The sequence below is a fragment of the Astatotilapia calliptera genome, chromosome 1 (assembly GCF_900246225.1).
Source record: "Astatotilapia calliptera chromosome 1, fAstCal1.2, whole genome shotgun sequence".
NCBI classification, from domain to species: Eukaryota; Metazoa; Chordata; class Actinopteri; order Cichliformes; family Cichlidae; genus Astatotilapia; species Astatotilapia calliptera.
Genome location: NC_039302.1, coordinates 25956118 through 25971726, shown reverse-complemented (window position 1 = coordinate 25971726; position 15609 = coordinate 25956118). Strand labels below are relative to the sequence as shown.

Genomic DNA, 15609 nt, shown 5'->3' with positions numbered 1-15609 from the left:
ATAGTCAGAATCCGAAGTTACAATGATATAGTGAGTATATATAATATATATGAAAAGAAAAACGTCTCTTATTTGAGCAACTGGTTAAATTAATTAATAGACACCATGTATTTAGAGTATGTGTAGGGTATTGCTCTCATCCAACACTGTCCTCACCCCTCTTTGAGCGTTCTTTCCCATGTAACAAGAGGCACAGAAGCATTAATAATAATAATAATAATAATAATAATACTACAAATAATAATAATAATAATAATAATAATAATAATAATAATAAACACATCTATTTGTTGAATAGTTTTTTTATTTATACCTCTTGGGTAAAATTTCAAATATATTCTCCTTTAAAATGCTCAATTACATGACAGAGATGTACAACACGCAGCATCGTTTGCTACCGCTCTTTCTTTTCTACCCGTTAAAGGCGCATTTCACATATTCTGTTCCAAAATGGATCAATATATCGACTGCTGCATGCTGTAAAATCTGACAGTCTGCACTGTGACCGGTGTGCGGGTTCCCAAAATTGACTTGATATGAAGACGATGTTCTTACAGTGTGTTACAACAGTCAGGTGAGTCATAAAAAGTAATTTATAAGATTTTAAGGCTTATCACGTTGAAGGTGTTTGCTGTCATACGCCACAGCACATAGATACTATTGTGGGTGTGTTGAATATCAAAAAGTCCACTTGGACACTGGCATTCAGTTACTTGTGGACTTGCAAGATATATGCATCGGCCACATGTTAATCAATTTCAAAGTCCTTGTGTTTTTGCAGAGAGTGTACTCCATCAAACATTGAGCTGAGATGATCTTTGTCTCCAACCACATAACACGGTCTTGAACCTTCTGTTGAGAAATCAGGCAAAGGTCAAAGTATTTAGTGAAAAGGGTTATTCCGGTGTATAAACAAAGGCTGTAAGACCTAAATGATACTTTAAGGAACATCACAGGAAAGACTCTTTCAGGCATGTTCAGCACTTACATTGTGATTGTTTCACATTATATCATTTTGATGTAAAAAAAATAAAAAATAAAGTATGTCTCAATTTTTCTGTTGCTGGGAAGAATATCGCCGCAGAACTGCTCAGTGCAGACGCGTTGTTCTCTGCTTTCACATTGTTTCATGTAGGTCCACAATTGCAAGACAGTAGACATTTTATAGTAGGTGGAAGATTAACAGTCAGTGTGCCCACTCCGTTTGTTATTATTCATCTGCATGATAGCAGAAATGTGTGTTTGTGTGCCAGTGTTTGCCTAAGCCAGCAGATGAATGATATTGCTGCAAATGGAAAGTGGAAATGAGTATTTAATGGACACAAACATGATCCAAGAATTCTGTAATTTTAGGAAGACTACATTGAGCACTGGTGTGATCTAAACACAGATGGAGCAGATTTTATAATTACCAAATCACCAAATAACTTTATACTGCTTACATAATATTAATCCCCAGTGTGCGTATATTAAGCATTTAAATTGTTTTCCTTTCTTTGGTTCACTTTTCAATTGTTTTAAGTATATTATTATATTAAGAACATCACTAAAACCACTATTAACCATCTTTAAAAAATAATGAGTTTATGACAGATGTTACTTTAAAACAAATGAAGTAGATAGATTTATTGTATGGTACTCAAATAATGAATATCACTTGAATTCAAAAGCACGTAACTAGCATGTCATTTTATTATGGAAGATGTATGCAAAGCTTTTTATCTAGCCTAAATACATGTCCAAACTGTTCCTACATGTGTGATTACACTCAACATATTAAAAGGAATCACTGGATAGTAACTAAAGGGTTATTAAAATTGTTTATATAAAAACAAATACAAACATAAAGCCATTTAATTAAAAGTTTGTTAATTTTTTTTTTTCCAATTTAGAATTGAACAGGGATCGAGTACTGCCAGTAACAGTAAGGTGCAAAACTTGTTGGATAAAAATACAAATTTTGTAAATCTTTAAATATTGTGTTTGCCTAAAGTGACCCAAGACAGTGTTCAGAATTAATCTAATTGTATTTCTCAAAATTTATTATTTTGTGTCATACATACTTAAATCAAAAAGTAATACATTGATTTTTAATCCGGGAATACTAAATAACAATAATATGTGTATCTTTATGTGTTAACATTTTATTCCTATGTGGGACCACTAATATGATGGCTTTGCCTTTAATTATAAGTTGTCATGGAAACAAAAAATGAAAAATGAAAAGCATTTGCATCTCTTTGTGAAAAAGATAATGCATCATACAACTTCCATCTTTAACCCTCAGTTCTAACAGTGTTTACCTTGTTATTTCTAAGGACAAAGAACTATGAGGAATGATATGATGTAAGCATGATAAAATGCCACATATAGCAATGCTTAGTCATATTTCTAAAGTGCATTATCTACTGCACTGTTATTGTGCTCATTAATGCTTCTGATGATGCTATACAACTTAAGCTGATATGAATGCCTCATGTAACGCATTTGCCTACAGACAAGGTGGGGAGACAATGAAATCAATGCAAAAAAAACAAAACAAAAAGAGCCACTATGCTGTGTTGTGTTCTATAAATTGATGGCTATTTTGAAGACATTACCAGGAACTGAAAATATTTTAGGCCACTTGCAGAATGAACAATCTACATTTACAAGAAAGCATCTCCCTAGAATTCCCCATCAAGTAATTCAAATTAACTCATCCATCAGATGCACTTATCAGATCAAAGTAAATGGATAACGACAAAGCTAAAGCTAAGATACAGGACTATTTTTGTAATATGATGATTTGCTTAGAGTAGGCTTCAAAGGGCTTCAGTGTTCATATAATACAGTGCAGTCTGTGGTGTTTCACAGAGATATCCTACATGTGTTGCACAACTTTGCAGCAATTACACAATATGATTTTATACACATAAGCTGTGCAAGCAGGCACATAATCTCTTCTATTTATGAATGAAAAAAAAATTATGAATAATGTATATTATTTACCAACTACAACAAAGAAAACAGATATAAACAAAAAAGTGAAATAAATTCAAAGATGAACTCGCTGTGACATAATGCAGAGAAAAGAGATGAATACCATTACACATGGTGATGAAGATGATCAGCATCAGCAACAGCTGAAGCACAGTACAGAAAAACTGAAGCACACTAAAAATTTAAATGGCTACAATTACCAGAATTACACTGGTATCTGCAATAATTGATGAAAGATGACAGATAAAACCTTTCTGCTGTGCTTTGGACACAATGATTTTTTTCAGAATACTTTTAAATGCAATGAGAACAATTATGTAGATATATAGATATGAGTATTGCTTAATTTTAACAATCATATCTATGGGACTATGAGAAGTGCTTATAATACAGACATTCAGTAATTAAACAAAGAATGTATTATTCAATCCACACTGCACATCTGGCAGAGACTGCTAATCTTCTCCACCTTTGACGCATTGGGTAGGGGAAATCCATACATGACATTCAATAACCCGCGAAAGAAGAAGTGCCGAAACTTACTCCAGGCGCTTATCCATTTCCCATAAAACACCACAATTTGCTTTATGTTTGAGGCACGTCTGCCTGCTGTGTTCTGATTAATTCAGATATTTGACTCCTATATCTAGTAAAAAGAAGTTAATGAAATAGACAGTACAAAAGTAAAAGTTGCATCTACCAGCCAAGGTTTTCCTCCTGTGTTCCTCATCGGATGACGTGTGTTTGACAGTGATTTCAGCAATGAAAACGGAGTGTTTATTTGTTTATGTCTGGGTGTATATGTGTACTCATCTGTATCTGCGAAGAAAATTTGAGGTTACCAGTTGGTTTGGGTCATTTTTGCATTTCCATTCATGTGCTCAGTCAGGTTCTGGATCACAAATCATCCTCTCTGCCTCTCATAAATATGAATGTAATACTTTAATTACCTTGACCCTCATGATGCCATAACAGAACAAAAAAAGCAAATATCAAAAACACTGAATAGGTCTGACAAATTGCAATATCACATAAGAAATTGAATAAAATCCAAAGGAACAGCAGAGGTTGTATAAACGTTGTGCTTCTTTAATTTCACTTTGTAAAGTCCTCCACTGCCCTAGCTGTGTTTTTGTTTAACCTTCATTTTATTTAATATATATTTATTTATATATATGTATATATATATATATATATAAGATAAATGTACACGTATGAGGTTCGTCTCTTGTGGCAAGCAGAGAGGCTACCAAGAGGCTACCAAGGACACCCTTCTTTTATCCTCAGTCCTGGTTTGTCATTTCCTCAATGATTGATTTATTTATTTATTCATTCAGTCATTAGTTTTTAGTGTCTCCTTATCAATCAGTAGCTCCCATGGTGCCAAAGGCTGGTCCGGAAGGGAGACTGTCTTTGTGGAAAAGGTTGTTTTGACCACTTTCCCTTTTCTCTCGCTCTTTCTTTAACTTTCTTCCTAGAATCCCCGTTCCCCCATTTCATTCCCTCAGGTCCTTTGTCATCTTTGGTTGAGTGTCCGACACTTTGGTGTGTCTGGGGAATAGGGTGGAAGGACTTCCGAGGATAGCGGTTCAAGGGAGTGAAGATACATGAAGGGTACACATATGGACCAAGAAGGATGACAAAGGAGAGAAAAAAGACAAAGTTGACAAAGTGGCACACTGACATGGATAAAGAGAATCTAATCAAGGGATAAAGGAGGGAATTTCAAGTCTCTATGTCAAAGACCATTAAGTATGTTAACCTTAAATACAGTATGAGCATTGATTGGTTATATGAAGCGAATAGGTGAAATATTAAAAAAAAAAGAGAGCAGAGGACAAGAAGATAGACAAATACATAGTGTTTCTTGTTGGATGCATGAAGGACAGAAAGACTGCAATAACTGAAGAGGACAGACAAGTAAATGGACAGGTACGCAGAGGAAAAGACAGGTACAGGGGAAGAGAGAGAAGTAAAAGAGCGCAAGTCAGGGCAGTGTCTGTCAGCACAGACAGTTGGTGGTGCTATGGGGAGTGCTCATCATCTGAAGAGTAGTGAAACAAAGCAGGAGAGGCCAAAGGCCAGCCATTTAGCCAGTGGGAGTGGGTGTGATCCTCCAATCAGAACTACAAAAAAACAAACAAAAAAAGAGTCATGTTAGCACAGAAATAACATATTAGCAATTTTTAACAGCTTCTGCTATCAAGATTAAATAATTCCAGTATTCTTCCAAAACTGGCCTGTGCTATAGAAATGTAGGCCTTAGTAAGGTTCATTTCTGCTACGCTAACTTACTTTATGTTCAGAATAAAAAAAAGAGATACAAAACCATAACCTAAAAACCCCTCATATCTAGGGGCACAGATTGCAATAGTATACATTTTAAAAAAATATTGTCTATCACACACAAAAAAAATCTACTATGTTTTTTTTGCAGCTGGCCTTATTGCATATTTATGTGTCTAGTTTGGGAGGAGACTATTTAAAGAATCACACGCATGTGAAAAAAACATGTAACAGGAACAGTAACAGCATGTTTCCTTCGTGCCTGTGATATCTGCCACAAAGAATGTTCATTGCTTTGGAATAAGAGGGGGTAATGTTTTCAGAATAATTCTCACAAATGGATGTCTCAAATTTATGAGTATGGAGCCAAAAGTCTGGCTATGTCTTGTAACTTCTCCCTAAGTCCTACATTCCATCTGAGTCTTAACTCATATATAACTCATAATAACTCATTTTCCCATTAATTCGCAATACAAATCTGATTCCAAAAAGTTGGAACGTTTGGATGTGTAAACAAAAAGAGAATGATAAGATGACAATGAGATTTTTAATTACTTGCAGTCTCATAAACCAATTTTTTTTAAATGTACCATTTTAGGAAAAATAGCTCATTTAGAGTTTGATAGCAATACTAATTCTCAAAACAGATGGGACACGGCCCAGTTACCATTATGTAGTATCCCATCTTTTAGCAACAGCTTGTAAACAGTTTGTAAACTTGGGAATTTGGAACTATGGAGACCAGTTGCTGGACTTTTGGAAGAGAAGTTTTGTGCCATTCTTGTCTGATATAGGATTCTAGCTGCTCAAAAGTCTTGAATCTTCTGTGCTCCAAAACCAGTGTATACCTTTTCAAATGTGCAAGCGGCCAATTCCATAGACACTAATGCATACCATCAAAAATGCAAAGATTTGAACTGAACAAGCCAGATAGACCATATCCTTTCAGTCCTTCAGTTCTGGATCATGTTCACATATGGCTTCTTCTTTGTACGATAGAGCTTTAACCTGCATTTTTGGATGGCACGATGAACTGTGTTCACAGATAGTTATTTTTCAGAAGTGTTCCTGAGCCTATGCTGTCATTTCCGTGAGAGAAACATGATTGTTTTTGATGCAGTGCTGCTTGAGAGCTCATGGACATCCAATATTTGTTTTTCAGCCTTGTCCCTTGCACACAAGGATTTCTTCATATTCTGGGAATCATTTGACATTACAGCTAGCAAGATCATTGGTTTCAACATCCGCCTCACCCACAAAGCCATCAGCCTTGTGGGTGACACCTCCGAACCCTTCACAGGCCCTCTCCAGCCCCCTGCCTTCGGGGAAAAGGTACCAGAGCATCCGGGTTTGGTCCAGTAGACTGCTGATAAGCTTTACTCAACAGGCTGCCAGAAGATTTAACTCTGTTCATATATTGCCTGCAATTTTGCAGAATTTCCTAATAAAAGGTGCTTTTGTGTTAAAAACAAGTTGTCTCAATGTTTTTTCCCCCTATAATTAAATTTCAACAGCAACAAATTTAAAAATGGCCCTTTCCTGTTGTAAGCAATATATTTCTAAAACAGTTTGCCTAAGCCTTTTACAGTACTTGTTATTTTTTAACAACCTCTTTTATTTGAACACACTCATAGCTACATTAGTAAACTGGTTTGAGTTAGCCAAATCAAATAATAACCTTTTGGTGAATATTTAGTCTAAATGCTGAGGTTAGGTAGACAAAGCCAGAAAAGCAAAATTCATCTAAGGTTTCTTGAACTTGCTTTTTAGTACAGGTCTCGACTGATGTGCTTTTTGTAATTTCCCCAGTTAAAGTAGTAGTGAACAATCACAAAGGCTTTGTAGCCATAAACAAATATATATTTTTAAAATTATAAGAAAGTTGATTTTTACATCTCACCGGAATTAACTGGTTGCAAAGGCTGTATAAACAGGATGGTTCAGAAGGTTTTCTGAGATGAAGACGACTTTTAGTAAGAGATGTATGTGACAGTTTACTGAAATCTAAAAACTATCAAGGACACTTATAAGCATTTACATAATAATCATCAATGATCAAGGATACAAGGAACATTACACTAAAGCAGACAGCAAGCTTTTTTGTGAGAAAACTGTCATAGAAGGCAAACCGAAGATTGAAGACAAACTAAGTAAATAACTGTGCGTGTGATGATTGTGTTTATCTATGTGGCTTAAGACTTCCTTAAAGCCTGCGGGTGTGTTGTCTGAATCTTGTATGACTGTATTTGTTTTATTGTGTTCCTTTTGATATTTTATGTCTCTTTTATTGCATTTTTAAATGCATAACATGAATGTAAATTGGAGCTAGCCTTCAATGATTTATTGACTCTAAACAAATTGAATTTTATTTGAGCATTAAAGAATGCCCTGAAGTGGTAGTTTTACTAAGAAGTATCATGTGAAAATTATCAAACTGTGTTGTGAATGTTATGAAGAAAGAAGGAGGGTTTGTAGAAAAAGGTTCACAGAAACTGTCAGGGAAGAAAGAACAGGTTGTATGGAGAAGAAAAGATGAGAAGACAGTCATGGCTGAGAAGGTGGTTGAGTAAACAAGAGAAACAGAAAGCTTCACCACTGAGATCCCATACATTGCCCTGACAGCTCCGAGATTTTAATGGGAGTAAAGAAGTTACGATTGATGTCATCATCAATATTTGTTGAACCGTTTTCCTTAGCTTTTTTCTGAAGGTCGTGATTGTTAAAGCACAGTTGGAAGACACATTGCAGACATTTTTTATATGGTGTAATCGAATTGTTCAGATTTGTTGAATTTGAAAATTAAAATACCAGCTCAGACACAGCACACAGGATCATCTAAAGCTTTCATTTATATTCATTTATATATACAGTCCTATAAAGCAAACTACAAAACACACATACAATACACACCCTCCTTTAATACATAAATTACAAATGCAAGCTGTTCAGACACAGTTTCATAAAAAAAAGCATGGGTATTGTATTTAAAAGATCAATATGATTTCATATCAGGGGTCCATCCTTCAGGCAGAAAATCAATATTTGTAATAAATTTTGTATCTGTATGCAGAAGACACACATTTAAACAGGCACACACTGACACACACACATTCCTATAGTAGAGTCTAAAGTATGAAGGCGACCAATTGAGTGGAACATGGTGTTTAGGATACAGAGTAATAGGGCACTCAACTCCAAGTCTTTGGAAGATAAACAGGGTGCAGTCTTTTGAAATGTAGCAGAAAAGGGAGAAAACACGCTGATAAAAACACTAAAGGGCAAAAAGACATACAAGTTTCAGCAAGCCGCCATTAGTATAATTTAAGAAAACAATAATAATAACAACATGTAAAACCAGGTGGTATTCAAATACCAATCAAAAAGCAGCACACTGTAAAGAGAACTGCCCCAGAGGTTAGCAGATAAGAGCAACTTGTGTCAGCATTCACAGCCAAATTACAACCAGATTCTAAATATACTTCTACACTGAAAGTATCAAAACAGTATCAATATACACAATCATTTTAAAAACTAGAAGTAAAAATATAGCAAAATTAACTAAAAAGTATGACTAGAAAAAAATGTTTCCACTAAAGTTGACAGACGTTAAAAGAATGCATGAAATACTCGATCACTAAGCGACCCCATCAACCATATAAATTGGTTTAACAATTAAAAATTCTTCATTTATGCTTTATTCAAGATTTTAGGGCTTTCCATGTGTAATGCAGTTAAATATGCTTCCCTCTGTAGTAATAATCTCTATAATATTCTCCCTTCAGAAAAAGTAGAAAATGTGGCTGCAAATGCCAATTTTTTAAAGAGTTAATAAGAATTCTGGGTAAACACTGGCATATCTGATGAACCGTCCATAAGTCACTTGTGCTAAGAAACTGAAAAAAAGATATTATTCAGGCCTTATTGCCATAAATCACATAACGTTTCTTTTTCGACTGTAAATGATGACATGATTTTCTCATCTGCTATCCTATGTGGTGGTTCTGTTTGCAAATGGTTTTCATTATTTAACTACAGCTCTGATTTTTGATTGATATTGGAACATTGTATTTCAAATACTTTTGTCTTGCTTCCTCCCTTTCATTTAGCAAATGTTCTCTTTACGCACTCATTCATTCGTCCTATTTCCAAGACCAGGGGTGCTGGAGGTGTTGCAGCACTGCCTCTGGCCAAAGGCAGCCATCACAGCACCCCCTGGCAAATGGGAAAAAAAAGATGTCGAAACACTTTTGCCATTGATATTTTACTTGGAAATTTGTCATTCAGAAAGTTGTGTGAAATAAATTCAAATACGCTGTCCCTCTGACCCCCCCGCTGCACGTCTTTTATGCTCCAAAATGCGATTAAAAGCATGACTAAGGATAACCATGGTGCAAAAGATACTCACACACCTGCTGAAAAACTTTGGACATCAGTGCCCGTAAATTTATCAAATTAGAGAGCTTATTATAAGCTGCCCAGCACAGGTTAACAAAATAATTAAGCAGTAATTCCACAGTTCTGCCTGTGTTGCAAAGGTTTTTGATTATCTCAATCTGGCTATTGGGTGGAGTTAAATAATATCCACATTTGGACACGTTCTCGTCAAGTGTGCAAAAATGGGTTTATTTATATCTTGACTCCTCATTCTCATGAAAATTCACAGTTAGAAGGCTGGTATAGTTTTCATAATAAATTTGATCACCTGTGTGTGTGTCTGACATGTGTGCCCTGTGGGGTTTAATTAGTATCTGTGTTAAAACCTTGCGTGTAAGCTGAGGTTTTAACTTCGTTATTATCTGTGCGACTAAGTTCAGTTCTATTTTGGCTGCTTATTCTTGCCTGCTGCGTGCAGCAATGGAATCAAATATATTGTAGTTTCCAGTATTATTTTCTTTAAGAAAGAAATGAGCTTTCTGTTGGAACTTTTACGCACAAATTAAATTAAACCTTGAAAAATAGGATAAAGCTCCATTTGTATTACTGCATAGGCAGACATTTAATATCACTACCAGAACTCTGCATGTCGTTGCCCAATAGGTCTTTTTGGACTAATTTCAGCCTTTTGTATGTACTGTTCATGCACTTTTTTAAAAACGTTTTTGTTTAATTATTTGAGAATGGACCAGCGTGACAGAAGAGCAACAGAAAAACAACAAAGATTTCAGTTTAAAGTAAACTGCCTCTTCTCCTGCAATAAAACACATATGAGCCAGGTGGGGCTCTGTGTTTTGTGCAGGTGGAGTTGCACCAAACATGTCAGAGGCAATCATCCTTCATTTAGGATAAAAGTCTCTTGTGTGTGCACAAAGCTGACCTGAAGTAAATGTGTGCAGATGTGCATGTGAGTATGCTTATACGGCAGCTGCAGTGGTCGCATACACAGTAAGCACCTGCTCAAAACACTTCCAAGGTGGACGCACATGTATGCGTGGGAGTGTGTGTGGGTGTATGAACTTTATGTAAAAGACATAAGTGTGATCACAGCAGGGCAATGCTGCTGGTCACATCTACATGTACTCCTGTCACATATTGTGCAGACAAGTGCCATAGTACTGACTTTTCATCTCACCCCCCAATGAAGAGATACCTTATCAATGAAGGTATCTCTTCATTGATAACCTAAAAAAGGTTTAGATCTATATTTTGCACAAGGTTTCAATTATGACGCAGACTTGTACCTTTCTGTTAATCAGTTATAAATGTGTGCTCCATGGTTCAATGCCAGAAGTGGTAAATGTCTGTACCTAGCCTTCCTGCCTAGAACCTGGTCACGAATTAACGTTATGTATTCTAAATTAATTTGCATTTTTCTCAAAGTCATAAATGAAAATGTACAATTACTGACAGAGTTGCACTAAAAAAAGTAAATTGGGTGGTTGCTACATTTACAAAAGTCTAACTTGTCATTTGAACAAAATAATTTCATGTTTCTATGGTGAACGCAGTTAAATCATGTTGGATGTGCATGAAATTCAAAAACTTAATTTGTTCTTGTTCAGATGACACGATACAATCTAGGAAGAGTGGTTATAGTTGCCTGGACTCACGAAATTCACAAGATCATATGAGATGTCAAACCACAGGAAAATCACTGGGGTTGTAAGAGGCAGACAACCATACACACACCACGTGTATGTACAGGGAGTGCAGAATTATTAGGCAAATGAGTATTTTGTCCACATCATCCTCTTCATGCATGTTGTCTTACTCCAAGCTGTATAGGCTCGAAAGCCTACTACCAATTAAGCGTATTACGTGATGTGCATCTCTGTAATGGGAAGGGGTGTGGTCTAATGACATCAACACCCTATATCAGGTGTGCATAATTATTAGGCAACGTCCTTTCCTTTGGCAAAATGGGTCAAAAGGACTTGACAGGCTCAGAAAAGTCAAAAATAGTGAGATATCTTGCAGAGGGATGCAGCAGTCTCAAAATTGCAAAGCTTCTGAAGCGTGATCATTGAACAATCAAGTGTTTCATTCAAAATAGTCAACAGGGTCGCAAGAAGCGTGTGGAAAAACCAAGGCGCCAAATAACTGCCCATGAACTGAGAAAAGTCAAGCGTGCAGCTGCCAAGATGCCACTTGCCACCAGTTTGGCCATATTTCAGAGCTGCAACATCACTGGAGTGCCCAAAAGCACAAGGTGTGCAATACTCAGAGACATGGCCAAGGTAAGAAAGGCTGAAAGACGACCACCACTGAACAAGACACACAAGCTGAAACGTCAAGACTGGGCCAAGAAATATCTCAAGACTGGTTTTTCTAAGGTTTTATGGACTGATGAAATGAGAGTGAGTCTTGATGGGCCAGATGGATGGGCCCGTGGCTGGATTGGTAAAGGGCAGAGAGCTCCAGTCCGACTCAGACGCCAGCAAGGTGGAGGTGGAGTACTGGTTTGGGCTGGTATCATCAAAGATGAGCTTGTGGGGCCTTTTCGGGTTGAGGATGGAGTCAAGCTCAACTCCCAGTCCTACTGCCAGTTTCTGGAAGACACCTTCTTCAAGCAGTGGTACAGGAAGAAGTCTGCATCCTTCAAGAAAAACATGATTTTCATGCAGGACAATGCTCCATCACACGCGTCCAAGTACTCCACAGCGTGGCTGGCAAGAAAGGGTATAAAAGAAGAAAAACTAATGACATGGCCACCTTGTTCACCTGATCTGAACCCCATTGAGAACCTGTGGTCCATCATCAAATGTGAGATTTACAAGGAGGGAAAACAGTACACCTCTCTGAACAGTGTCTGGGAGGCTGTGGTTGCTGCTGCACACAATGTTGATGGTGAACAGATCAAAACACTGGCAGAATCCATGGATGGCAGGCTTTTGAGTGTCCTTGCAAAGAAAGGTGGCTATATTGGTCGCTGATTTGTTTTTGTTTTGTTTTTGAATGTCAGAAATGTATATTTGTGAATGTGGAGATGTTATATTGGTTTCACTGATAAAAATAAGTAATTGAAATGAGTATATATTTGTTTTTTGTTAAGTTGCCTAATAATTATGCACAGTAATAGTCACCTGCACACACAGATATCCCCCTAAAATAGCTAAAACTAAAAACAAACTAAAAACTACTTCCAAAAACATTCAGCTTTGATATTAATGAGTTTTTTGGGTTCATTGAGAACATGGTTGTTGTTCAATAATAAAATTATTCCTCAAAAATACAACTTGCCTAATAATTCTGCACTCCCTGTATTACTATTTACTATGGTTTAACTTGTCAAGGACAAAAACGTAAAGAAAATTCTGCATCAAGCATAGCTTTCCTACTTTTGTTGAGTCTGTATTGACAGCTCAACGCCATGGTGGCTCGTGCTGTTGCCTCAGAGCAAGAAGGTCCTGGGTTCAATCTGGCCAAGTTTGCAATGGGTTCTCTCTGCGTACTCTGGTTCCCTCCACAGTTAGAAGTCATTCAGTTATTAGGGTAAGGGTAATTGGTGATTCTAAATTACCCAAAGGTGTTAAAGAGCAAATGGTTGTTTGTCTCTATGTAATAGTCTGGTGACCTGTCCAGGATGTACCCTGCCCCTCTTACCTTATCACTTCCGCAGCCCAGATAAAGATAAGAGGATAGCTGGATTGGAAGTTGCTCTAAGTCTGTTGAATTTTTTGTTGAACATTATGTAATATGAACACAACATGTACTACAGACAGAAGTTACATTTGTTCATTCAATAAGATTATCACTGGTGTAACAAACAAATATTGTACTAGTTCATGTAACAAGACTGACTTTTGATGTATGTGTTTAAACAATATAACATGACTTTAACTAAATTTAATTAGACTAAGTTGGTACAAACAACTTGTTTGAATAAAAGTCAAATTAATGGAATGTTACTGTTAATATTATGTTAAACTTACAAACATATATCGTGTTAAAACAACCCAATCAAGATGGATTAATATAACATGATTTTTTAGATGGAATATAATTGGCAAGATAAAATTACGTTGATCCAATGAATTATTTTTTTGAGTGTAGGTTTATTCTTCTCTAATCCCTATTTTACCTCACCAACTTCATGGAGGTAGAGCTTGTACCCAAGACAGATGCATTTTGTTTCTTGCAGTGGCAAAGACTTTTTAGTTACTTGCCTGATAATTGCCCATCTGTCTGCACTGTGAGTCTCTGCCTGCATAAAACCTGCAGGACACAAATGCACACGCGCCCGCTCTGAGAGCTCAAGAGCTTTCCTCTTCCTGTTTTCACCTTCATCCATTATTCACTCCATCCGCCAGTGTTGTTACATGCACATATGTGTGAGATTGCACTGCACATCCAAGCAGACAATCATCAGCACACTCAGACACACCAACTCACACTCAAGGTTTGAGGAGGTAAAAGGAGGATGTTAATAATTTATTAGATTGTGTGTTTTCAATTTTTTTCTTTTTGTTTATTTCTAATATTTTTTCATAATAATTTCTGGCGAAAGTTAACATGAACATTCTAAGTACATGTCGCTGTATATTATAATGCAACACACAGCATTTGCTTCTGTATTTCATCTATGTCTGTACCTGGGGTCCTTCCTATTTTGCTCCGAGTCCTAGTAAAGAGTGTATTTCAATCTTTTTTTCTTCATGTTGGGCTGTGTAAAATTTGTCACTTAAAACTGGTTAATCAAATTGTAGGGTCAAATTGTAGGGTCAATATATTATGATAGAAAGATTTTTTTTTCCTATTAGAAAAAAGTAAGTGAACAGTCTGAAATTTCATCAGATGTTTCCTGTATGTGATCTGGAATGCCAGTAAGGCCACTGTGAAAGATAATGATATATGTATTGATGTCTGTACAAGACTGCGTGTGTGTGTGTGTGTGTGCATGTTTGCCTGCATGACTTGGTTTGCAGAGGACAGCTGATGGTAGCCATATTTTGTCTTTTGGATCACTTTCCATTTGTTTTTGTTTTGCTGTTTCTTATATTAACAGACACATATACATGCAAATGAACAAATATATATATAAATAATTTTGAACACTGTGTTTTTGACCTCTTCTCTTGCTATATCTTCTCTAACCTGCAGGCTATTGGAATCCCTCCACACACTTACATGGACCGAAACTGCTTCACTGACACTTTTTCTTGTTGGATTCCCACCTCTTGCTAAAGTTGCTCGTGTCAAACAGTATTTGTATGTAACAAAATAATATTATGAGTACAGCTTAGCTTGACCTAGGATACATTAAATGGTAAATGGCCTGCATTTGTATAGCCCTTTACGTAGTCCCTAAGGATCCCAAAGTGGTTTACACAACCAATCATCCACCCATTCACACACACATTCACACACTGGTGATGGCAAGCTACATTGTAGCCACAGAGGACGAACTGCCAGTTCTTGAGCCACGATCGCCCCTACTAGGAGCAGATTGCTTGATTTAACTTACCATGCAAACTTGATTGGTCAGTTTATTGTGTATAAACATTTTTTCCTCTTCTTGTGCATATGTTTCTGCATTTATCTTCTTTTCTTATCTAAATCCTTAATTATCACACAGTGTCTCTGTAATTTCTCTACATTTCTAAAATAAATAACCCAAGCTTTTAAAGATAAAGAGCAGTGAGCAGAGCTATGCTGATGAATAAAGGATAGATGAAGAATGTAGGGTAAAAGGAAACAAGAATAGATATAATGACAATAAGTGTGGAAGACGCAGCAGGATGTGGTATGGACAGTTAGAGGATGAAAAGATAGCAAGATAAATGCAGTTATTAAAGAAGAAGAAGAAGAAGAAGGACCACAAATTATGATGAGCCTTCCAGCTTACCTCCATGCTGGTGCCCTGTGGTGTCCACTTGTTTCTATACATCCCACACAAAGACAATA

The 15609-nt window shown here is 36.5% G+C and overlaps 1 protein-coding gene across 2 annotated transcripts in view; it reads right to left on the bottom strand.

Moving 5' to 3' along the window:
* Positions 1-284: 284 nt before the first annotated feature.
* The window catches only part of mdga1 (MAM domain containing glycosylphosphatidylinositol anchor 1), a 202056-nt gene continuing 186731 nt past the window's right edge, over positions 285-15609 (bottom strand). For both annotated transcript variants that reach the window (XM_026171878.1, XM_026171887.1), the window contains exon 18: positions 285-5108. In XM_026171878.1, coding sequence (XP_026027663.1) covers positions 5023-5108 — 86 coding nt within the window. In that variant the 3' untranslated portion in view covers positions 285-5022. The remainder of the gene's footprint in view (positions 5109-15609) is intronic.